General features: G+C 43.9%; 1 protein-coding gene and 1 long non-coding RNA gene across 6 annotated transcripts in view; one reads left to right on the forward strand and one right to left on the reverse strand.

The window, feature by feature from the left end:
• Nucleotides 1–26,873, reverse strand: part of DNAH11 (dynein axonemal heavy chain 11) — a 383,233-nt gene that overhangs the window by 32,532 nt on the left and 323,828 nt on the right. For 4 of the 5 annotated variants that reach the window (XM_068235964.1, XM_068235965.1, XM_068235967.1 and 1 more), the window contains 6 exons: nucleotides 18,473–18,637; nucleotides 12,360–12,500; nucleotides 7,434–7,604; nucleotides 3,410–3,532; nucleotides 2,546–2,739; nucleotides 542–690 (listed from right to left, as the gene is read on the reverse strand). In XM_068235964.1, coding sequence (XP_068092065.1) covers nucleotides 542–690; nucleotides 2,546–2,739; nucleotides 3,410–3,532; nucleotides 7,434–7,604; nucleotides 12,360–12,500; nucleotides 18,473–18,637 — 943 coding nt within the window. Of the gene's footprint in view, nucleotides 1–541; nucleotides 691–2,545; nucleotides 2,740–3,409; nucleotides 3,533–7,433; nucleotides 7,605–12,359; nucleotides 12,501–18,472; nucleotides 18,638–18,918; nucleotides 19,057–26,873 lie in introns of those variants that run through there. The other variant, XM_068235968.1, reaches the window with a different exon arrangement.
• LOC137518303 (uncharacterized) lies at nucleotides 2,541–18,795 on the forward strand. Its single transcript, XR_011020781.1, has 4 exons — nucleotides 2,541–2,630; nucleotides 12,517–12,629; nucleotides 17,203–17,294; nucleotides 18,411–18,795. It is a non-coding gene; the product is annotated as an uncharacterized lncRNA (long non-coding RNA).

Below are 26,873 nucleotides of genomic sequence, written 5' to 3' on the forward strand. Positions count from 1 at the left end.
ACTCAGGTGAAAAAGAGAATTGCATATGGCCCCTTTTCTCCTAAGTTTTCTCCTAGGAGATAATTTTTCATCTTCTGTTTAAAATAATTTTTCAGCACTGCAATTGAAAAATTAGGTGAAGAAGTACTGTCACAAATATCTGTGTATTTTCATGCTTATTGGTGGCCTAAAAGGCATTTTATCAATGAAGTTTGGAAATATCACCTAGGTGAAAACTCTGAAGAAAAATCAGATTTAGGCCTCTTGCACACTACATGCGATTCCAATTTTTTATACGATCCAATTTTGATACGGATTCAAAAACGCACTGCATGCTGCTACGATTTTCATTCGGAATCAAAAATCGGATCATATAAAAAAATCGGAGCTTAACAACCAAACAGAATGCACGTTTTTCCAGTTTAAATACAGTAAAATGAAATTTGATTGGTTACTAAAGGTCGCCAATTAAATGGCAGAGGGAATACAAATTGAGCCCAAACGGAAACATTTTGAAATAAGTTGATGAACATTTTTGCTAAATTAAAATATTGTAAATTACCCAGAGCTTCCACATCTTTAAGAGGGTTCACACCAGGAGACAGGATGAAGAAAACAGGTGTAGCTGGACCTGTTTCCTCAAAGGATTTAGCCAAATCCGGTCGTGTCCCCTCCACATACTTCGCCCCAAGCTTTTCCTCCACAAAATTTCTGTTGAAAGGGTTAAAAAAAGGATCTTAGAAGGAAGCAATCTATATTAGATGGTCAGACAACAGGATATGGTTCTCCTTGATGTGGTCTTTGTGAGGTCAAGTGCAGCATTATAGCGGGTTATGTTGCTGTGCAGCCAATGTGCTACAAAATTACCATGCCATGCATTAGATTTGATCTAAAATCACAATGCCTCCTTCTCAACTGAAGCCCAATCTTAATCTGTTTGGTACGAATATCATGATGACTTTACTGTATATAGTGAGTAATACATCTACCACAGCACTTCATAGAGTACATAGTACGGATGGTCAACGAGATGTAAATAATTCAAAGTTGATGCAAAATTATGTAAATTCTGCATGCAAATTTATGCAGCTTGAAAACATACCAATTGTATTCCACCATGGCAGGATTTTATTGGTCCGTTTTCTAGATGTATACATTTGCAAACAGAATTTCCCTAATGACAACTCAGAATTATTTGCAGCTCATTGACCAGGGGTAATCATACTCAAAGGCCAATTTTGTGAGAAACCAATTAACTTGTCACTTTTTCTGTGATGTGGGAGGAAGATGGATTGCCTGGAGGAAACCCATGCAAATATATACAAATTCCGTGCAGATGGTGTGCTAGCTAAGATATGAACCTCAGAAATTAGTACTGCAAGGTGAGACAGCGGACTACTATACCACTGTACTGCTACAAGTAAATGCTCAGTGGTGTAGATAGAAGGGGTCAGTAGAAACAAATATAAAATGAAACCCACTCTTGGAAACCCACAGGCCTCAATTTCCCACCCTGAGTTTTGCTAGAAGTCTCTTTTCTTATTCCCCATACATTTTTTAGAACAAAAGTAGGTGTTCTGACCACAAATAATTATAAAAGGTATTTGCAAGCACTTGAGTGAAGTGTAAGTGAGGTATACTTTCTACTTTTGTTGAGAAAAAAGTAGTAAATTCAGTTCAGCCCTGTACTTTGGCCAGGGCTGCAAATGGCCAGCATTATATTCACTTTCTCACACATAAAGGAACAGCCATTAGGCCCCATTCAAACTTAGAAGCGCAAAACGCCGGCGATTTTTGCTGGCGTTTTGCGGGAGTGATTTTTCAGCGATTTTACGCTGGAAAAAAATCACTGGACAGTGCAGTGATTTCTCCGCGATTGCGTTTAGAGCTTCTATAGCCTGAAAATGGTGCAGGCTACGCGTTTGTGTTTCGCGATTTTGGGCGATTTTCGGCGATTAGCGCAAATCGCCCAAGTAAGAATGGGCCTATAGGGTTTTATTACACTAGCGCTTTCAAAAGTGTGAATGGGGCCTCACTTGCGTTACTAACTGAAGGTGCCATTATCAAAGCCTGCTGCTAGGCACTGGTTTACTCAAGATGTTTAAAATGGGGAGCAAGGACTCCTGGGCCCAGATGCAATTCACTTTTTCTCCTAAGTTTTCTCCTAGGTGATCATTTTTAATCGGTTCTTTAAAATGACTTTTCAGCATTTCACAATTAAAAAAGTACCAAAAGTAATAGAAAAAGTACTATCAAATTAAGATGTTGCATTTTCTTGCTGGCTGGAGGTTTAAAAGGCATTTTATTGACTAGATGTGAAATATCAATTTGTAGAAAACCAAAGAGAAAATGGGAATCGCATAAGGACCCTGCTCTGTTAAGCTAAACATTTGTGGAGCAACATGGAAAATTACGGGCAGTCTGCAAAAGAGACAGACTTCAGGCATGGAAAAGTGCATTTTCAGTTGACAGTTACTTTTGAAATGATATAGCAGGCTGCTAACTGGAATTCATTTTTTTTAATAACATTTTTCTTTAACAGTAACAAGGAGTAAGAGTGTAAAACCTGATTGCATAGGTCATCCGGTCTGGCCGCAGAGCTCGTAATATGATGAGTTTCTGCAGAGAGGACTTGTTTTTCCACTCCTGAGGTAGTCTCTCCTTCTCTGGGCACTCTGACTCCACAAACTTTTTCCAGCGTTTTGCTGAGCCCTCTATGTCCCTGTCCAGCCCTCGGAATTCCTCCAGTGTGGAAATCATCTAGAGCAAGTCACACGGGTTACACATATTACTTACAGCACACCGAGCTGTATAAAAACAATCATTTATGGTTTGCAGCAAAACAAACAGCAGAGCTGTTTCAGCACTAAAACAAACAGGCAAACAGTTAATTCAGCAAACACATTTGTACCGTTAATGGGCACCTTTAAAGTGATATTGTAGTGGATCATGGTGCACCTATGTGGTAGTAAGGCTGCACACTGAGACACATTAATGCTATAACATTAGTAACAGTTCAGCCGGTTTTCACAAATGAGGCTCTACCGAGCCCTAGTGAGACACCAAAGTTGGTTGAGACTCCAACTATGGACTTGTCTGCCTACCCTCTGCATTGCTGCTGAGAGCAGTTGATTATGTCCCAAGGTAAAAGGTATTTGTTTTACAATCTCTCCCTACTCTAATTATCAGCTCACATCTGGCCTGCATGATTTATGTCTAAATCTGAGACAGTTGTCAAACATGCATTTATTTTATCTATCATGCAGTTTATTAGGGATAACGCAAGAAATAGTTAATACAGCAGGTGATCAGAAGCCCTTTCCTTTACAAATACCTCTTAACGGATAATATTGGTATCCGTTGCTCCATTTTTGATCCAGGCCAAAAAACGGAGCCACGGATGCGAACCTACTCTTATTCCTGTAAATACCTTGATGGAGCTCCATAACTGAGTAGACAAAAAGTCAACAGGACTCTGATAAACGTGATCTACAGGAAATCGCAGGAGAAAGTCCAGCTCCAATGCATCAATTTCCTTCAATTTTAGAAGAATCTTTGGAAGAGAAAAGACAACACAATTACAAAATAATCCATCTTTAAAATGTCTAATATACTGTATATATAGTTTTAAGCATAATCCAAATAATGATCACTTAAAGTCCTAGTTCATTTGTCCACTCATCCAGATTTTAGTAGTTAGTAAAGGTAAATGGGGAACTGTAATACCATGACTCTGCATCTGATATAAGCTGTACCAAAAAAAAAAATAAAACCACAAAAGAATCGACTGCAGAATTGAGCGGCAAAAACGATCGAGAGCAAAAACTCGCGGCAGAAACAAACCGTGTATTCCCAGCATAAGGCATAATTCTGTAAATTTTTCCTGTTTTCAGCACATCATGTTCACAAGCGGATTGTTCACTTGCTGCCTAGCAGATCTTAGCCCTTTGACAGGCACTTCTGTACTCAGATAATCAATGTTCTTACACCCATTAGTGGATTTAATGTTGTAGCTGATTAGGGTTTGTGATTTAGTGGAGCAACAGTAAAATAAATAAATATGCCCCCCCCCCCCCCCCAAAAAAAAAAAAAGCAAACAATGAACCTTTTTATCCATGGTAACTCATTTTTTTATGTTGTTTCACATCCCCAGACATTAGTAGTTTAGTAGTTTAACTGTCTTAGTTGCTATGGAAAACTGGTTAATCTTTTCTTCACACTCTGATTTTCATGCACCAGTCCCAGAACATTCTTTAGACAGGAAAAATCTAGCAGCATCTAAATAACTCATGATTTTCCCAATTAGTGATGATTTATTATTAGCTCACAATCTGTTTGAGGTAAATGATAAATACAGAAGCGTTCACTCTGAATGACTTCCTCACCATCGTGGAGCACAATATATATCAAAGTCATAAATTATATATATATAATAATTATATATATATATATATATCAGTGATATTGTTATTTCCTTGTAATGGGGGTATGTGTAAAATCACTGATATGTTATCTCACAGCGGAATAACCATTTTGAGTTTCTTGCAAACCCCTAGGAAGAAATTATTTATATTACATAACTCATTTATGTTACACCACCCCTCTTTCAGTGTTGCTGTACAGAGACAGAGAACACGGAATTATTTTGTTAAAATATAATATCCCTACCAAAGCCTGACATATATGTAACACTGAGATACGATTTAGGAGGAACTCATTGAATACACAAAAATCTATTAACCCTTCGCACTCTTGCATGCAAATGTTCAAACAAATGCATTCACAGATTCACTCATCCAGGCACAACTGTTATCCCTACAGCTAAATTAAAAGCCGGGGTTTTAGTTCACAGAAGAATGCATTCTTATGCTTAGTCACCTATACTGCGCAGAAGTACCCAGGTAAACATAGGTGTCCTAACTCTGGCCCTGTAACATGCATAGTGCAGACATGCAAACACATTCATTGCATCAAACCTATCAATGGATTAGGAGCACACATCCTGACGTCCTCTCCTGGGACAGACAGTGCATCTTACCAATCGCACAAGGGAGCTAACGTTATGTGTCCATGTGCACCATGCACATACACCAGCATAAGCTGTGTGCATGCTGACAAACACATACAGGGGAAGGAGGGAGTGCACTGAACTAGACCCTAGCCACAGGGATCAGCAACAAGAAAAAAATACATATATCCAAGCACATCGCCTCTAGTTAGGACATTAAATAAGTGATTAAGGAAAGGGAGGTGCTGAAGGGGGTGTGGCTAGAAAACAGCAAAAATCTATTAACCCTTCGCACTCTCGCATGCAAATGTTTAAACAAATGCATTCACAGATTCACTCATCCAGGCACAACTGTTATCCCTACAGCTAAATTAAAAGCCGGGGTTTTAGTTCACAGAAGAATGCATTCTTATGCTTAGTCACCTATACTGCGCAGAAGTACCCAGGTAAACATAGGTGTCCTAACTCTGGCCCTGTAACATGCATAGTGCAGACATGCAAACACATTCATTGCATCAAACCTATCAATGGATTAGGAGCACACATCCTGACGTCCTCTCCTGGGACAGATAGTGCATCTTACCAATCACACAAGGGAGCTAACGTTATGTGTCCATGTGCACCATGCACATACACCAGCATAAGCTGTGTGCATGCTGACAAACACATACAGGGGAAGGAGGGAGTGCACTGAACTAGACCCTAGCCACAGGGGTCAGCAACAAGAAAAAAATACATATATCCAGGCACATCGCCTCTAGTTAGGACATTAAATAAGTGATTAAGGAAAGGGAAGTGCTGAAGGGGGTGTGGCAAGAAAACAGCAAAAATCTATTAACCCTTCGCACTCTCGCATGCAAATGTTCAAACAAATGCATTCACAGATTCACTCATCCAGGCACAACTGTTATCCCTACAGCTAAGTTAAAAGCCGGGGTTTTAGTTCACAGAAGAATGCATTCTTATGCTTAGTCACCTATACTGCACAGAAGTACCCAGGTAAACATAGGTGTCCTAACTCTGGCCCTGTAACATGCATAGTGCAGACATGCAAACACATTCATTGCATCAAACCTATCAATGGATTAGGAGCACACATCCTGACGTCCTCTCCTGGGACAGACAGTGCATCTTACCAATCGCACAAGGGAGCTAACGTTATGTGTCCATGTGCACCATGCGCATACACCAGCATAAGCTGTGTGCATGCTGACAAACACATACAGGGGAAGGAGGGAGTGCACTGAATTAGACCCTAGCCACAGGGGTCAGCAACAAGAACAAAATACATATATCCAGGCACATCGCCATTGAATACACAAGGATTTGAGGAAACGGAAGTACCAAGCTTTATGCAGTGCCCTTGGTAGGGAATTAATCCAGGTTCCCAGTGGTGTAATGCTGGGAACTCACAATACTTTATTTCCGCTCGATTCGCCTCTCGATCGTTTTTCCACTCGATTCTCCGCTCGATTTTCTTATCTTTTTTCCATTCACTTCTATGAGAAATTGAGCGGTAAAACAATCGAGCGGAATATCAGACATGCCGGAACTTATCAATCAAACGCACCTATTGAGCGGAAAAACGAAACGTGTGTTCCCAGCATAAGGCAGAAGAAACCGTTTACCTATTGTGATAAGCAGATTGTGGAAGGTGCCACAATGTATAAAACTAATTAAAAACAGTTTAACCCATTAGCAGCATCAATAGTTATCGCATTTGAGATAAGTGCACTGCTTTTTTCAATTGATTAATTAAAAAAAAATTAAAAACATTTAAAAAACAAACTATACCAGACAGTTGGAAGCATTTGGTCTTTCTGCAGCAGATTTTTCGGCGTTGATTAACCTGATGAAGCAAGCATTGAGATTCACGAAATACACTTTTTTTTAGCTTTATTAAAATATTTTTTTTCCATTAATTGATTTGGTTTCTTGGAAGCAAGTCCAACACTTCCCTTCTTTTAAATGCTTCACTTTTTTTAAACACTGTGATGCCTCCTACAATCTGCTTATTACTTCCATTACCCACCCGTGATGGTGGCATTTCGTTTTGAACCTTTTGGAGAGCGACTTATCAAAGGAGATCTAAGAGTCTTGTTTGGGGTCGGACTTGTGGTCCTTGCCTGTCTGGTCAGTGTTCGCCTTTGTTGGCTCCTGGTCTCGTTTCTCCTTTTCTTTCTCCAGAGGCTAAGGATTGTACCAAACCTAACTACTGTACTTGCCCATCATCACCCAGTCATTATCAATATGCATACTGGAACTGGGCCTCATGTATGATGGAAGAACTTGATTTTTTTTTGTACTATGCAACAACCACTCTGAACCTAATTGGTCACTGTGCAGTTTCCAGTACGAGGCCCATCATATCTACAACAATGGGAGACATTGGAACAGCAAGCTACACGCTCGTAGCATTTTCTGTACAATGAATAGCACTCCTTACCTGAAAAGCAGTCTGTGAGAGGAAGGTTAATTTGTCCTTTTCAAAGAGTCCTTGGCTCGTATATAGGAATGTAGAGTATGTAATACATTCAGTGAGGTTCGCCACTCTTTCTTTTACGTCTTCTGAGGGCTCTGCGCGAGCTATGGCTTTATGGAACACTACATTGAAAGCCTATAAAATCATGACATGATGGATCAGGTCTACTGTTCACAGCAAGAATAATAATGATAATTATTATTATTATAGACTTCATGCAATGTAGCACCATTGTCTTTTTACAATTCATAGCTAATAAAGTTTATTGATGCACAGCAGAGATCTGGCTACATTAGCCTCTGCAGTTTATTTTCTGCACATATAGAAAGGTAAAGGGATTTAGTGCTGCAGTAAACCACAGCACTCCACAGTACACAAAAATACATTTTTATGATAAAAAAAGCAGGATTATTCATGTGTGGGCTTTTTTGACTTTATTCTATTATGTTGGAAACACTACATATTTAGGTTAACACAGTGTTGAAAGCATTTGCTCTATTATACTTGACAGGGAGAGTGATAATGTATAAAAAGACCTCATTCGCAATAATTTAACCATAAAAGCACCACAACCTGTTTTAGGTGCAGAGGTTTAGCTATGTGAGGTAAAGGGGGGGGAGGGGCACATGCCCCTGGGCGTAGCACTGTAAGGGTGCTCAGTGTTGCCGCCGCACCCCCACACGTGTGAGAGGTGGCTTGCTGGCTGCCAAAAGTGCCCCGCTTCTCTCCCTCCTTCCCTCTGCAAAGAACAGCGGGAGACGCACTGGATCCAACGTTCAGTGATGACGTCAGATCTCCTCTGCACCACGCCCAGCGTCCTCTCCTTGGTAAGAGCAATGTACTGTGACAAGAGACACCATAGTTACCAAGGAGAAGATCCTGGGTGGGCTGCAGAGGAGAGATGACGTCATCACCGCAACATTGAAACTGGTGAATCTTTTGCTGGTATTAACACATCTGGCTATCTGGGGAAGGGGGAGGGTGGAGGGCCACATCTCGCTACTGGGGAGGGGGAGGCACATTTGGCTATCTAATTGGGGGGAAGGCGGCACATCTGGCTATCTAAACAGCATTTGTACATTTGGCTCCACCCATGACCACACCCATATTCTGATGTGTGGCCACACTCATTTTTGTACAGGACTGCTCACAGGGGTGTGCAAAAGCTGTCTTTGTTCCTGGGTGCTTAAAGCCCAAGCTACACCTCTGGGGACGTGGCGTCTGCTTGGAGATGGAGCATAGTTGTAATACAGTACTACAGTACTAATACAGTACTAGTTCACCAATACAAGTGCATATACAAGCAGTTGCTTTGATTTCCCAAGTGATACCTCTGTCAGCAAGTGGTGGGACCAGGGCCGTATCTCTTAAGAGGCACCCGTGGGCCGGTGCCATGGGCGGCCTCCTATATGGTGTGTTTTTTAATTTATTTAAAATTTTTCCTCTGGTCCTCTGGAGTGGACCTCTGGATTATTATTATTTTTTAAGGGAGGGAGGGGGAGGGGGGGGTTGGGGGCGAGTCTTTTCCAGCCCAGGGTAGCTGCAGCTGGCACCTGCCCTCCCCATCCATGCCTGGCAGTGGTTTAGTCCCGACCTCCTCTTCAGCGGGGCTGAGCCTGTGAGTATGTGACAGAGCACACCACTGGCCAATGAACTGCAGGCGGGCAGGGTCGGAAGTGCGACCTGAAGCTGCATAATTCATTTCCTGACAGCTTAGCAGGCAGCGTGTCTTTTAAAATGACTCTAAAAGGGTCCCTGTCTTGCCTGATGTCTGCAGCTTTTCTGCGCAGCGTCAGGTTTTCTCCCTCAATCCCAGCCTCCTGCCTCATCAAGCTCAAGGGGAAAGGGACACTGGCTGCACAAACATCAGGGGCACTCTCCATGATAAGATGACACCTCCTCCACTTCATTTGACTTATCTGCCTGTAGCATGTCAGCCCTGATCACACAGTCCAGCATCTCTCTGTCTCTAGTGTGTAACCCTTTCACTGCTGGTGTAAGCGGATTTAGCTAGCTGCAGCACTGATACTACTACCTAAACTGGGGACACCTATATACCTACTATCTAACTGTACCTACTATCTAACTGAGGACACCTATATACCTACTATCTAACTGGGGACACCTATATACCTACTATCTAACTGGGGACACCTATATACCTACTATCTAAACTGGGGACACCTATATACCTACTATCTAAACTGGGGACACCTATATACCTACTATCAAACTGGGGACACCTATATACCTACTATCTAACTGGGTACACCTATATACCTACTACCTAAACTGGGGACACCTATATACCTACTACCTAAACTGGGGGGACACCTATATACCTACTACCTAAACTGGGGACATCTATATACCTACTACCTAAACTGGGAACACCTATGTACCTACTATCAAACTATGGACACCTATGTATCTACTATTAAACTGGGGACACCTACGTACCTACTATCTAACTGGGGACACCTATATACCTACTATCTAGCTGGGGACACCTATATACCTACTATCTAACTGGGGACACCTATATACCTACTATCTAACTGGGGACACCTATATACCTACTATCTAACTGGGGACACCTATATACCTACTATCTAACTGGGGACACCTATATACCTACTATGTAACTGGGGACACCTATATACCTACTATCTAACTGGGGACACCTATAACCTATCTAACTGGGGACACCTATATACCTACTATCTAACTGGGGACACCTATATACCTACTATGTAACTGGGGACACCTATATACCTACTATCTAACTGGGGACACCTATAACCTTCTATCTAACTGGGGACACCTATAACCTTCTATCTAACTGGGGACACCTATCTACCTATAACCTAAACTGGGGACATTTTCTGCTGAAATACTGCCCACGTAGTGATTGTTTTCTGTTGAAATGTTGCACTTATTGCGATTATCCTCTGCTGAAATGTTGCACACATTGTGATTATCCTCTGCTGAAATGTTGCACACATTGTGATTATCCTCTGCTGAAATGTTGCACACATTGGGATTATTCTCTGGTGAAATGTTGCCCACATTGCGATTATTCTCTGGTGAAATGTTGCCCACATTGCGATTATGCGCTGCTGAAATGTTGCACACATTGCGATTATTCTCTGCTGAAATGTTGCACTTATTGTGATTATTCTCTGCTGAAATGTTGCCCACATTGCGATTATTCTCTGCTGAAATGTTGCTCTCATTGCGATTATTTTATGGTGAAACACTGCCCCATTACAATTATTTTATAGTGAAACACTGCCCCATTACAATTATTTTATAGTGAAACGCTGCCCCATTACGATTATTTTATAGTGAAACGCTGCCCCATTACAATTATTTTATAGTGAAACGCTGCCCCATTACAATTATTTTATAGTGAAACGCTGCCCCATTACAATTATTTTATAGTGAAACGCTGCCCCATTACAATTATTTTATAGTGGAACACTGCCCCATTACAATTATTTTATAGTGAAACACTGCCCCATTACAATTATTTTATAGTGAAACGCTGCTCCATTACGATTATTTTATAGTGAAACACTGCCCCATTACAATTATTTTATAGTGAAACACTGCCCCATTACAATTATTTTATAGTGAAACGCTGCCCCATTACGATTATTTTATAGTGAAACGCTGCCCCATTACGATTATTTGGCACCTATGGGGAGGACCCCATCCAAATTTTCACAAGGGGGCCCAGTGATTTCTAGTTACGCCCCTGACTACTACCTAAACTGGGGATACCTATAGACTTGGCTATCTATACTGGGGACACCTATAGACCTTGCTACTTTATACTGTACTTATACTAATTATTTATATAGTGCCAACATATTACACAGCGCTGTACAGAGTATGTATTGTCTTGTTACTAACTGTCCCTCGGAGGAGCTCACAATCCAATCCCTACCATAGTCATATGTGTATGTATCGTAGTCTAGGGCCAATTTTTAGGGGGAAGCCAATTAACTTATCTGTATCGTATGGTATTAAGATGTGGGAGGAAACCAGAGTGTCTGAAGGAAACCCACACAGACACAGGGAGAACATACAAACGCCTTGCAGATGTTGACCTGCCATAGGTTTGGGGTGCCTAGGGGAGCCCAAACCCTAAATACAGCCCTGGGTGGGACTAAAGTTAAATACACACCACCCGATGGAAGAAGATGAATCCAGCAACGTCCCCCTGATGATGAGCGTTTCATGATCCATCTTTGGGCCGGCCAGTACATGCGACATCTCACGATGGGCGTCAAGGGATTGCGGTACTTTGTGCAGTTATTGGGGATCTTAAAAATCTGATCTGCCACGCGTCTCTAAACTTCATTTTCGTGATCGCGTGCCTGTACCCACGTTGTGAAATTGTGGAAACGATCGCCCATCGCTTAAGATTTTGCTGGTCACCAGAAAGATCTGTGAGAAAACCATGTAGTGGGGTACAGGCCACAGGCCATTAGGGTGCCCATACATTATTCATGCAGATTGACCTATCGATGCGATCATTTTATCACGTTGAAGGGGAATCAGTACGGCAACATGGCCAACCAATCAATTGTTCATTCAATCTCTACATGCGGCAGTGTCACATGGTGCAGTCGCTCGTGATACTGAAGGAGGGCAGGATTCAAAAGGGGGTGGGGGGGGGGGATTTGGGAGAGGACACACATATACACTTAGGGATGGCAGCAGGGTGATTTCCAATAGACTTCATGCTGACATTTGTGTGCAGTGTGTGGGCAAGAAACAGATCACTCTGAGGGAGACAAAAAGACAGTTTCATACAAATTCACTAAGTTGCATGTAATAAAGAAATTAAATGGAGAACTTTCTCCTGAAAAAAAGGCTTACCTTTAATGAGAACTGGTAAATTGGATTGATTTTACGGAGATCACTCATAACAAAATAAAGGAGTGACGCCCTGGCTGCAGCAGGCCTGTAGTGTTCTCTGGCTTCATTAATTTTTATCTCGTTCTCTTTTGCTTCCACCACCTGTTACCGAATAAAGACAGAAGAAACCAGACAAAACGTGAATGATGGATTTCTGCTTCATGCCTGGCATGGGATTCGCACAGTCATACACAAATCACGGTCACTTCAGGATACCTTCTTTTACTGCAGGTAAAGCCCCCTCCATACAGTGAGTAAATGGTAAAATAAAGTGTACTTATACTATAAGACATCTGCCACTTGGGAAGATCTCAGTGACTCCTTGGAGAATTGAGGTAATGCGGTGTACATGAAAAAAGGCACCTGGAAAAAAGGGCTCAGGGGATTGCTGCTAGTAGAATATCATTAAAATTAGTGACATTCTACTTCTGAATTCCGATAGTAAAGTATCGGAAATCTTTACTGATATTTTACTACGGCTAAATCTAACCTTTCTCTCACATATAACCCTCCCTCTACTGATGCCCAACACAGAACTGTCCCTCTTCCTATGCCTAACCCTTAAACCCCCCTAGTGTCACTTTACCCTTAACCTTTTCCCTCTAGTGGTGCCTAAACCGTAACCTCCCCCCTGGCCCCAGAGCCACGAATTTGCAGCAATGTGAGTAAACTTGGGCGCGGGGAGGCGAGTCTTCTTGCTAATCAAATTGCAGCTTTGCATAGCAGGCATAGAAAGCAATTTGCATAGCGGGAACACTCGGCACCCGCTATTTTTTCGGGCACCTCCCTGTGTTCAAACTTCCTCTCATTGCAGCAACTCACAGCTTTTATAATGGGAGCCTATGATGGTACCCTTTTTTCCTGTTTCAGGGAATACGTACAGGGGGGTCAGGGCATTAACTTTTGATTTAGTCAAACATTTCAGTACTGCTTGGAACAGTCATTGTTCAATGGCTATTGTGTGACTGGCAATGTACAGTACATCAGCCCAGTAATCAGGACTGATTATATTTTCACAGAGCGGCTGATTATGGAAAGACAAGGAAATCTGTTTCTCACCATAGAAAAGATAAAGAGCTAACATATTTTCCACAGAGCTTTAATGCATGTATTGAACAATTCACACCACTCACTGTCCGTATCAACTCTCACAGCCTAACGTGTAGCTACCACAGTCTAGGGCCAATTGGCCAATATTTCTTTGGATAGAGTGAAGAAACATAAGGAGAACATACTAACTATACATATAGGTTCTTATCTACCGTAATTAACTTTTCTCCTGAGTTTCCTCCCAGGAGATCATTTTTTAACTTATGTAAAAAATTATGTTTCGGCACACAGCAATTTAAAAAGTGCTAAAAAGAAGGTAAAAAAAGTAATAGAGAATGAATAGATGTGTCAAGCCACTGACCCCTTACAGAAAACATTGTCTCTGCTATATGCATTGCTAGTGAATCAGGATATCAATCTATTGCCTTTCTTTTCCGCTTGGGAAAAGGACCTTGGGGTCGCCTTCTCCAGCAAGCAGAGATCCTTGATGTGTACTTACACTCATAAAGCATTTAATGCATCCCACATTCAAGAGATTAACTATGAGATTCTAACCCGTTGGTACTACACTCTAACAAAACTTGCATGTATTTAACTAAGCAGGGATCCCAGCTGTTGTAGATGTAGTTTATCACCAGGTTCGCGTCTACATGTCCTATGGGAGTGTCATGCTATAACTACATTTTGGTGCAAAATAGAATCTATCCTCAAGGAAATGTCTAGAAAAACAAAAGTTTGCTTTCTTAAAACAGAAAGAATTTGCGATAATTCAGGTTGGAGTGAGCTTGAGATGTCTCCCAGTGCATCACTGCTGAATATATGCAAATTAACCATTGTCTAGCAGAGACATGCCATTTTCTCCTCAATTTTACCTTTCAAATTTTAATAACTGGCAAATGAAATCTTACAAGGGCTCGGTGGTGAGACACATCTTATGCTGGATACACACCATGCGTTTCTGCGTTCGATGCGTCCGTCGATACACGTCGATTCGATTATTTCTGACATGTCCGATTCAAGTTTCGATGGATTGTTAGGTTGATTTGCCATACTTTACATGGCAATCGACCTAAAAATCATCGAAATTCGTTTGGAAATGCTCGGAAATAATCGAATCGACGCGTATCGACGGACGCATTCGACGCGGAAACTCATGGTGTGTATCCAGCATAAAACTCTGCTAGGACCTTAATACTTAGAGCTTGGGGTACTACTCAAGTACTGACTCTGTCTAATGTTTTAAAAGAGATAGACCCGATACATGACTTGGAAAGTACAGTGTATTCTCTTCAAGGGAGAGAAGAGAAATTTTCCAAAATATGGTGAATTTGGATATACAGATACTCAGACAAATTCAAACAACTTTTGCTGTTAGAATAGACTTCTGACTCCTTTTAGCAGTGAGACCCCAGATATTGATCGACAAGTTCTGCAAGAGGCTCTTTTGCAACTTCTGCTCTTGCTGTTCTATGCTACCTATCTTTGTCTCCTTCTTGAGCTATACGTACTGTGCCAAACCCAATTCTTGGCATGACCCAGTTATGCTTGGCGAAATAAAGAATTCCTGATTCCTACAATATCTTTCGCTAAACCCCAGGACCTATGGAATTTGATAGATGTTAGGCTTCAAATATATTTATACACCCTATTATTTAGATGTTAGTGCTATATAATATCGGGGTCTTGTATTATAATGATAACTGTTGGAAAGATTTATGTCAACTTACTATTTTGCTTTATAACAAATGGATACCATAGTTGTCATTGTTGTATCTGAATGATCATGAGAGTGGCTGGATAGTGTACTGGTTAAGGGCACCGCCTTTGACATGAGAGACCAGTGTTTGAATCTTGGCAAGGGTCAGTACCTATTCAGTAAGGAGTTCAAGGCAAGACTCCCTACCACTGCAGGGTGGCTTCTTAAGCGCGTCCCAGTGGCTGCAGCTCGAGTAGAGATGGCCCGAACCGTTCGCGGGCGAATCTCTGTGGGGACTGTACTACTTCCGGGGCGCGATGACCCGGAGTAGTACGCCTGCGCTGGCCCGGCGGTGCGCGTCTGATCGCTCATGACGTCACGCCCATGCGCAGAAAGTGCCTGGCAACAGGAGCGCGATCTAGGACGCGCACCGCCGGGCCAGCGCAGGCGTACTACTCCGGGTCATAGCGCCCCGGAAGTAGTACATGGTGAGATGTTCGCCGGCGAACGGTTCGGGAATCGTTCGCCGACATCTCTACTCTTGAGCGCTTTGAGTCGGACAGGAGAAAAGCGCTTTACAAATGTTCAGATTATCATTATGCATAATTTAGATGTTCTGTTCTGTATACTAACAGTACCTGTGATTGTTCTATCTGAAAGCTTTAAATAAAGTATTTGAAAAAAAAAAGTAATATCAAACACATTTTAAGTAATTTCTTGCTTGTTGGGAACAGTAAAGGCACTTAATTAGTAAAGTTTGAAAACTCTCCTAGGAGAAAAGTTAATAGGATTATGGGCCATAGTGTCCTTGCTGGGATTTTAACATGAGACTCTAGTGCTGCAAGAAGAGAGTGCTGGGCACTCAGGCCGCTTTCACACTGGGACGTTTTAATTGCGTTGCCTTAGCCTTTTTTACTGCAGGTTAATGCTAAAGCAAAAAGAAAAACCTATGGGGCATTTCACACCTACCGCAGTGCGATGTGCCAGAAGCGTCCGATCTGATGCAAAAGCATCAGCACATCATGGCTCAACATCCATGCCAATGTACGGTGAAGTCATGCAAGTCAATGGCACAGCAGATATTTTAAACTGTTTTGTGTTCCCATCACACATGCACAAAAGCGTATTTTGTCAATACACTTCCGTGCACTTTATATTTCCAGCCACAGGAAGTGAGCACTAGAGAGCCGTGCATCAATGTCTATATCTACGCGGCCTGGACTTGTAGGCACCAAGGCTTCCCATTATGCAAATTGCAGCTTTCTACATCCACTACAGAGCTGCAATTTGCATAGTGGAAAGCCTGGGAGCCCCCTATTTTATGGGGCACCTCCGGGGGCCCAAATTTCCGCTCATTGCCCCAAATTGCGGCTTTGGGGCAGGTAAAAGGTTAAGCTTTAGGTGACACAGAGGAGGAGGTGGTTATGGGTTAGGTGCCACAGGGGGTGGTGTTAAGGGTTAGGCACCTCCAGGGGGGTGGGGGGTTAAGGGTTAGACATAAGTAGAGGTGGGGAGGGGTGAGAGTTAAGTATCAATAGAGGGAGGATTAAAGGGTAAGTATCGGTAAAGGGAGTGTTAAGGGTTAGGCATAAACAGAGGGTGAGTTCTGTGTGAGAGTAGGGTTAGGTTATGTCATAGTAAAATACCAGTAAAGATTACCAATATTTTACTATTGGAATTAAGTAGTAGAATATCAGAAATTTTACTGATATTCTACTAGTGGCAATCCCCTGCGCCCTTTTTTCCAGGCGCCTTTATTAGGTGTATGCAAACTGTACCCATTTATGTGCAAGGAAGGAGTTGTCGCGAAGAAGGCTAATTTACCTGGATGACGTCCTCTTGACACAGTGCTCCATGCTGTAGTCCATCCTCTACACACTTCCTGTTTCTCAGCACAAGTACTGGCTGTGAAGCAGGAAGTGTCAGGAGGCTGGAGCCCAGCATGGAGGGCCATGGCAAGCAGATGTTATCCATGTAAATTAACCCTCTCTTCAGTGCCTCTTTCTTGGACACCAACAGGTTCTGTTCTCACAAAATTGTGCTTGCTCATCCCTACAGGTCACTAATATTGCTGTATGGGTGGTTCTTACTCCAAATTTCATGTATTCTGTGTACGTTAAATCCACTTCTGAAGTCACTGGACCTGTCAGGTAAGCAATGCACACATGAACATGGAAGTTCACGCTTAATGACTTCAGCAGTTGCTTTTATCTATAATGGGAACATTTGCAATTTGACATAAAAACACTGGACGTGGTTGGCATCACTACTGACCATACAGCCATTCTGTTACCAATAGAGATGTGTAAAGTGCCCCCCAGGATGACTCAGGTGAAAATAGCGAGGTGGCATAATTGCATTTTTTGTATAGGCGGTTTTGCCCTGACAATATATCTGTTGATCGAAAATAATTTTTATTTTGATAACTGTATTTCATTGACTAGTAATCAACTCTATTAAAGTGCTGGATGCTATTATTTGATACCACACATCAGGGACAGTAACTTTGATGTATACAGTTATTGTTTGTATAAGTTTTATATTTTTGTATTACTATGATGGGATATTGTTTTAGTGTGTATATTTTGATCCTCCTAGTGCCCCTGTTATAATGAAGTGAAGAGGCGGCACGCTACTGGCTTTGCTGATTAAAGCATATATTGTAGCACAACAGAACAGCACAGTACATGTTAGGGACCATCACGGGGTACACCTGATAAAGGACCGTGATGGTTCGTAACATGCAGTGTGCTGTTCAGTCGTGCTACAATATGTGCTTTAATCAGCAAAGCCAGTAGTGTGCTGCCTCTTCACGTGCTGCCTCTTCACTTCATTGTATTGCCTTTTTTACTCAGGGGGGTGACCTGAGCGAGGCAAAAGCACACGCAATCCAGGGATTAGTTTCCCTGTGATGGTTCCAGCACCGTGGTTTTTTCACTTATGGATCGTGCACCTGTTCTAGCCTGAGGAAGCTGGCTACGACTCGTGAAATGTGTTGCAATACTTAGAGCCACGAATAAAGCAAATGTTTCTGATAAATTTGATTGTATAGTCTTCTGGGGAGGCAAGTCTACCACAACCTCCCTTTTAAAACAGTTTTTAAACAGTTTTAGTCTATAATGATGCCTCTGTTAAATTATCTCTATAGACAAAAGTGAGGTCAGAGAGCTGGCTGTACTATCTGGCTGGGCTGTCTACATCTTTATGTGTCAAAGGATTGGATGAGGAATTGAAAAATCTTTTGATATACAATTTCTGTATTTCAGCTAAGAATTTTGCTGCGTAGCTGGAACTCAGCTATACTTTTCTGCCAGTTGCACTGCCACACCTTAAGCTGGATCTCAGCAGCTGTGGACTTTGTGGACTCCAGTTTTTCCACCAGCTCCATGTCACCCAAGAAGTTCCCCTCTGCAGCCGAGAGTCGGATCAGCAGCTCATCTTCTAGGCGCTTCAGTTCAATCTTAAACTCGTTTTGCTGTTTGGTCAGCATGGACTGAAAGGGAAGCAGAAAGAGTTCTTTATTAGATTTCTTGACTGAAAGTAACAACACTGAAGTAGAATACAGAGGAATTCCATCCACACTGGGAAAGCCATGAAATCAAGCCTTCATACTCTCCTACCAGGCATGGGATGTTTACAGCATCATTAAAGGGGCACTACAGAGAAAAACTGTAACATTTAAAATATATGCACACATATACATATAAGAAGTATGTTTTTTTCCAGAGTAAAATAAGTCATAAATTACTTTTCTCCTATGTTGCTGTCACTTACAGCAGGTAGTCGAAATCTGACAGAAGTGACAGGTTTTGGACTAGTCCATCTCTTCATAGGGGATTCTCAGCAAGGCTTTTATTCTTTATAAAGATATTCCCTAAAAAGTATTTAAACAATGATGCTGGCCAGCTTCCCTGCTCCCTACACAGTTTTTGGGCAGTTGGATAGAGCAACTGCCATTCACTAAGTGCTTTTGAAAATAAATATATCCCTGAGAATCCCCTATAAAGAGATAGACTAGACCAGTGATCTGCAAATTGGCTCTCCAGCTGTTAAGGAACTACAAGTCCCACAATGCATTTGCCTTTATGAATCATGACTACGGCTGCCAGGCTCCCACAATGCATTGTGGGACTTGTGTCACAGGAGCCCTCAGTGGTTGACCGCACTTAGCCTTCTAAACGGTGCCAGCGCACAGATCGTGCGAACTCTGGTCGCAGTCAATGCGCAGGAACTGTTAAGAATTAGCCGCAGACAACTCAGAAGGGAGCCTGTGAGACACGGGTAATTACAACGTCACCTACTGGTTCAGAGTAAACTGCCACCACCGCGGTTACTATGGGACCGTGGGGCCCACTAACTGACTGACTAATCCTGCGAATAAAACGGTTAAACACACGATATTCTGTCTAGCCAACAACAAACAAACAGTAGCGTATCTTCAGAGACCCGGGATCATTTCTGTGTGTGCTGATAAGCAGGGTAGCGAAACAGTGAATGACTTGGGGAAAGTCGTTTATTCACGCAATATAAATAATTAATATATACAGACAATTATGAAAATCAACAACTATTAAAACCGTAATAGCCAGTATGAAAAATAAAAGAAGGGAGAAAAATACTTAGTTCCTGGAAAGATGTCCTTATTGTGGGAAGAATCATAAAGTTCTTGGTTTCAAAGTCCAGAGTTCAGAGTTCAGACCAGGTGGATGCCAGCATATCCTCAAGCTGGCATCTGATGAGTGCAAGATGGTTCAGTGTGGAGGACACTGAGTTTGGGTCCTCAGCCATTCTTATGCCCCTGCTTCAGTAGGAGGGAGTGAGGGCGGGGAGCCATACACCCCCTTCAAAGATGAGATGAGCCCTCCCCTTGTACTGGGGCTAGAAATCATATCTACCCATATATGGGCTCTATCTCACAGAACCGTACAGGTCAGGGCAGATTTATTAACATTTTCAGGTCTGTCTCGATTTACCCAGCGCCCTGATACCAGACATGAGGGGTGGGACCCCTGTGGTATCATCAGGGCACTTTGAAACTGCCTAGCTGGCAGTCCTTACCTCCGAAGGTTCTGAAACTTCCTCAGAACCAGCACCGGGGCTCATGCTACACTTCCCCCACGTTTGGTGAAGCTGCCATCTCAGGAACCCCAGAAATATTACAGATCTGGGAAGTTATGGATTATGCCATGAGCCTCAGGTTAATTCAGGAGGTGTTCTAGCTGCTAACAGCTGACTTTCCTTTGATCTTTAGGAGAGAACAGAGTGTCAAGACCTCCCGTGGATTCCTAGCCTGCTTGGCTGCACCTAGGCATCCTTTGGTTAATTAACATCTCCATGAGATCAGCTAAGTGTCACCTGGTTCCCAGAGCCAAAAGGGAAATTGTGCCTTCCACAGGGAATATGTCCAAGCTAACTAACACCTTCCCCCCAGGCTGTTATTTCAGATAAGACAGATTTCCCAGCTGTTCCTAGGCATAGGGATACTACACGTCAAATCTTGGTTCTATTGATCTGAGGCGCAATCGATGCAGGAATCGAGTGCGATCGTTCTTTTCTTCACGGGCGGTTCCAGGACGCGCCTGCGTCCCCGCAATCGTCCGTGACAGCCCTTCCCCTTGTCCGTGGCTTAGCCACTCATCCGCAAGATGTGTGGCGGCGCCGCTAACCTGGCTGACGGGCCTCGAGTTGCCGGTACGGCGGGAAAATCTATTGGAGCCTGTGGCTCGGTTCCCCTGGACCGGTCGCGGTCTGCTACCCTCAGGGTTGACCCAACATGGACCGTTCTGGACAGGGCGTTTGCGCCACTGCAGTCGGACGTGGTGCCTGCCGGGACTGCTGACAACGGGCAGTGGGTTGGTTAGGTCAACAGCCAGCCCACGCAGGGTTCCCCTGCTGGGTGGCTGTGGACCTAAGGGAACCCCGCGGGAATCCCTGGACCTTCCCAGCTCCTGACAGACGGCACATGCCCTGCAGTAGTTTGCTACATCCCTGTTCATCCAGGGCCAATAAAACTGGTTCCGAATACCGGCGAGTGTCTTGCGGACACCCGAGTGCCCTGTCAGAGGATTACCATGTGCGGATTTCAGCACATGTCCCCTGAACGCACTCGGGACCACAAGCCACTTGGTATTCGCGTGGGATCTACCTGTAGGGGGCTGTACAGACTCACTGTACAGTCTCCCACCTTCCCAGTACACCTTGAAAGCGGCCCCGTCTGCGAGGGGCTCAGCGGCTTGCTGCCTGAGCACCTCCAGGCTTGGGTCACTTTGTAGTGCGGCTGAGAATACGGCGCTGTCAGTTTCAGCCAACTGGCTCAGATCACACGAGGCCAGCGGCTGAAAGGTCTCATCCCTGCGGTCAGAGGAGGGGGAGGGGGCCGGAACCCCCTCCACCTGTTCTGAGCTCGGGTTCTGAGCAGTGCAGCTGCGCGGTACTGCTAGCACAGGTACACTGTCAGAATGGCACAGACGGGCATTACTCAAATCATCATTGCATGCAGTAATGACATTGACAGGTATAGACATTTTTTCATTACAGACAGGTTGTACAAGAAACTCAGGTACAGTTACAGCATCATCACAACAGACAGCCTGTACATCAAACTCAGGTGCCTTTGAAGCAGGCACTATTGAACCTGGTACCCTTGAACTGGGCACATTCAACCCGCCTCCCCCTGGTGCTCCCCCAAGTGTATAAAGTACCTGGTGGTGGGCGGAGAGTCCGTCTCCTCCCGTGAGCGACAAGGCGGTCGTGGCAGGTTCATAGTAGGACACAAGCTTGCCCAAATCAGTCCCCAGCAACACAGGGACTGGGAGATCCTTCATAACCCCAACAACCCTTTCTTGGATTCCTAATCCCCAATCAAGCTTCACTGTCGCGTGGGCTATGTGAAAAAGGGTGCCCTCTACTCCAGTAAGGGCAAGGGATCGGCTGGAGCTGATGCTCTCCTTTGGCACAAGGTGTGAGTGAACTAACGTGATGTCAGCTCCGGTGTCTCGAAATCCGGTGACAACTTTGCCGTTCACTCTAACAAGTTGCTGCTGGTCGGTTCGGTCGCGGATTTCCTTTCCGCGGGCAAACAGGACAAAATCTGATGATCCCGGCTGTGGTTCGCTGGCGGGTTGCCTCTGCTGTGGGTGAGGTACAGGTGATGCAGATGATCCAGGTGCTGGTGGTGTCTGTCTCCGCTCCGGACAGTCGAATTTCATGTATCCGGGCTGGCGGCAGTAGTGACAGGTGACCTCTCCAGGCGCTGCAGGCCTGGGTGCAGCAGCTGCGCTGGGTGGCCTCTGTGGCGGACGGCTCACAGGGGCAGGGGGGTCTGCCGAGGTATTGGGCTGACCTCCTCTCCAGCTGGATGGGACAGTTCTGCGGGTATCAGCCACCCGGGTAGTTGCAAAAGTCTCAGCAAGGTCTGCAGCGACAGTGGCTGAAGCCGGCCTGCGTTCTAACACAAACTGTCGTACATCAGCAGGGCAAATGTTCAGAAATTGTTCGAGGACTATCAAGTCCTCCAGGACGCCATAAGACCCTTTGGTGAGGCCTAGCGTCCACTGGCGGAGTGTGGTGAGCAAGCTGCTGGCCACATCTCGGTACGAATCAGAAGACTTTTTCTGCCAGGCCCTAAACTTTTTCCGATAGGCTTCTGGCGTCAGCTGGTACTTAGTAATGATAGCGTCTTTTATAGCAGCATAATCATTATCCTTCTCCGCAGGCAATTCTGCGAAGGCATCAAGCGCTTTGTAGCGCAGCAAAGGTGTCAGATGTCTGGCCCACTGGTCTTGGGACAGACGATACTGACGGCATGCTTTTTCAAAAGACCGCAAAAACAAGTCAATGTCTGTGTCTTTTTCAATATTAGCAAATTTAAACTTTGCACTTACGGGTGGTGCAGCTCCTTCAGCAGGGAGACTGGGCGGTGAACTCCGGCTGGCCTGTTGCACTTTTGCCATGTTTAGCTCATGCTGTCGTTGGCGTTCCCGCTCAGCGGCATCCCTCTCCGCGTGGCGTTCAGCAGCAGCAGCAGCAGCAGCTTGCCGCTCCCGTTCCTCCCGCATTTGGCGCTCTTCACGCATGTACTGCAGGTACTTGTCCAGGTCAGTGTCCATCAGCTTTTGTAACGCCTGCTGCATTAGCGGATCAGTACAAACGGACAGTCCAGTACTGGCCGGTTCCAGGCGAGTACTTTCAGAAACTCTGGGATTGGGGTCCACACTGACATTCTCCGGCGTAACTGTTGATGCAGGGCCCTCAGGATGCACAACCTCTGTACGGTCAGGAGTCTCAGTCTCTGGTTCCCCTCGATTGTCAGATGGGCTGGTATCCACTTCAGCGGACACTCCCGGCTCCCGCAGTTGCTGGGTATCCCATTGAAACAATTCCGTTACCAGGTCCTGTTGTTTCTTGCGGCCGACCTCAATGCCTCTCTCTTGGCAAAGATTTTGCAGGTCCGCCAGGCCCATTTTCTTGTAGTTCCCGGACATTTCCATGCCAAATAAAATAAAACTTTTGGGGAGGGGTACTGGCTACACAGTCTCTCTGTATATATAAAAAATATATTGCCTTCCAGCTACACCAACGAATTAGTTCGTTTCTCGATAGCGCTAGCGCTATCGTAGATACTTTCAGCACAACACAGATCCCACCGCTGCCACCACTGTCACAGGAGCCCTCAGTGGCTGACCGCACTTAGCCTTCTAAACGGTGCCAGCGCACAGATCGTGCGAACTCTGGTCGCAGTCAATGCGCAGGAACCGTTAAGAATTAGCCGCAGACAACTCAGAAGGGAGCCTGTGAGACACGGGTAATTACAACGTCACCTACTGGTTCAGAGTAAACTGCCACCACCGCGGTTACTATGGGACCGTGGGGCCCACTAACTGACTGACTAATCCTGCGAATAAAACGGTTAAACACACGATATTCTGTCTAGCCAACAACAAACAAACAGTAGCGTATCTTCAGAGACCCGGGATCATTTCTGTGTGTGCTGATAAGCAGGGTAGCGAAACAGTGAATGACTTGGGGAAAGTCGTTTATTCACGCAATATAAATAATTAATATATACAGACAATTATGAAAATCAACAACTATTAAAACCGTAATAGCCAGTATGAAAAATAAAAGAAGGGAGAAAAATACTTAGTTCCTGGAAAGATGTCCTTATTGTGGGAAGAATCATAAAGTTCTTGGTTTCAAAGTCCAGAGTTCAGAGTTCAGACCAGGTGGATGCCAGCATATCCTCAAGCTGGCATCTGATGAGTGCAAGATGGTTCAGTGTGGAGGACACTGAGTTTGGGTCCTCAGCCATTCTTATGCCCCTGCTTCAGTAGGAGGGAGTGAGGGCGGGGAGCCATACACCCCCTTCAAAGATGAGCCCTCCCCTTGTACTGGGGCTAGAAATCATATCTACCCATATATGGGCTCTATCTCACAGAACCGTACAGGTCAGGGCAGATTTATTAACATTTTCAGGTCTGTCTCGATTTACCCAGCGCCCTGATACCAGACATGAGGGGTGGGACCCCTGTGGTATCATCAGGGCACTTTGAAACTGCCTAGCTGGCAGTCCTTACCTCCGAAGGTTCTGAAACTTCCTCAGAACCAGCACCGGGGCTCATGCTACACTTCCCCCACGTTTGGTGAAGCTGCCATCTCAGGAACCCCAGAAATATTACAGATCTGGGAAGTTATGGATTATGCCATGAGCCTCAGGTTAAATAAGATAAGGTCTCAGGATCTGCACCGTCTAAAATCAATATTTATTTAAAGCTTTTTAAAAATCCATAGCAAGCATCTTTCAGTGTGGCCGGGTCACCATGACGCACGGCGTTTCAGAGATACAGCTCTTTCCTCAGATAGTATTGGCACACACTCTACCATTCATCCATTCAACTTGCTATTTAACATCAAACTGCGGACCTGATGGAAGACTGTTAGTCCAAAGTGCATTAGCATATATACATATTCATGTTGGGGGTGATCTTTCATTGTTGTTCACATCTTATTACTATTAATATATCACATAGTCACAGCGGAGTAGTGTCACAAAGAGCAGGCATAAAAATCATATTTGCACTCAGACTCACCTCGCTATGAAACCACAGCGCTGTATCGTCTCTCACCGTGCAAATCTTTTTTTACGGGGTCAGCCAATCAACACTACGCCGACAACGTCCGCTCTGCACTGCTCAACACCTCCAACCAATCATGTAAGCCGCTATAGCGTCCGCTCAGAGACTATCTCAATGCGGACTGAGCAGAGGAAATCACCGCCCCCCAGCCAATCAGGACATCAGAGGCGGGACTCTAAATTACTTTAACCAATTACAATGCGGGCGACAGCGTCCGCTCTTAATGTCAACAGACAGCTTCTCAATTGCAATATGCGCGGAGGTATACAAGTATCCTCCACGCATATAGATGTAAACACCCCCTCAAAGCGGCCAAAATAGCCCATCCGAGAGCGGTAATTCCGCTCATATAAAGCCAGAGCAACGCACAAGCGTCCCTGGTGCAATGAAAGGGGGTCTCTCCATCTATCAATCAAAAAACAATTATGATATATCACACACCCAAATAAGTACTTAAAATACTATTACCATCATATGCATATTTACATAACACAATCTACAATCAAGTCAATATATTTGTTATGTCATATTCCCGATTTAACCCTTTGGGTTCCAAGGTCTCTAATCTTTTAATCCAGTAATTCTCCCTTTTAAGTAATTGCTTATGCCTATCTCCACCTCTCCTAAGCAATGGAATCCCCTCTAGCACCTGCACCCTGAGTTGTGATAGCCTATGGTTATGTGTAGTAAAATGTTGTGATACTGATAACTCAAGATTTTTATTTCTAATAGTTGATTTATGGGAAGCTAATCTATCCTTAAGGGCCTGTGTAGTTTTGCCTACATATCCAAACCCACAGGGGCACTTTAACATGTAAACAACAAACCTAGAGTCACATGTAAAGTGACCTCTAATTTTAAATTTGGTGCCTCTGTAGGGATGGGTAAATGTATCCCCTTTTGTTATATAACTACAAAGATGGCAGTTTAAGCAGGGATAAGTTCCATTTTTCATGTTTGTCTGTGGTTTCTCACTTCCTATGTCCCCTCTAACCAAAATATCTCTTAAGGAAGGGGCCCTTTTGTAGGACATAAGTGGTCGTTCACGAAATTCTTGTACATGCGGTAGACCCTCTCTCAATATCGGCCAATGATTGTTAATAATTCTAGCTATCTTATCAGAAAGTACATTAAATGTTGTCACACATGGAATTCTATTGCTGAAACCCTCTTTACCAACTCTACCAACTCTATTGTATTTGTTCTGTCTCGCACTATTGCTTCTTCCTGTCCTATTATCATTCATTAAGCAATTGAGGGGGTATCCTCTAGACAAGAATTTATATTTCATTTCTTCTAATCTGCAAATTTTAGTTGTAGGATCACTAACTACTCTCTCAACTCTCTTAAATTGACCCTTCGGTATGTTATTCTTGACATGTGGAACATGAAAACTATTGTAGTGTAGTATGGAGTTCTTGTCTGTGGGTTTGACATATAAGTCAGTGGCCAACCGCCCTCCTTGCTTAATCACCCATGTATCTAAAAAGTTGATTCTCTCACTACTACTTTCAATTGTTAATTTAATCTCTGGACAAGCCACATGTAGCTGTCCAACAAAAGATTCTAGGCTCGAACGTGGCCCCTCCCACAAAC

This window comes from Hyperolius riggenbachi, chromosome 5 (assembly GCF_040937935.1).
Source record: "Hyperolius riggenbachi isolate aHypRig1 chromosome 5, aHypRig1.pri, whole genome shotgun sequence".
In the NCBI taxonomy this organism is placed as follows: domain Eukaryota; kingdom Metazoa; phylum Chordata; class Amphibia; order Anura; family Hyperoliidae; genus Hyperolius; species Hyperolius riggenbachi.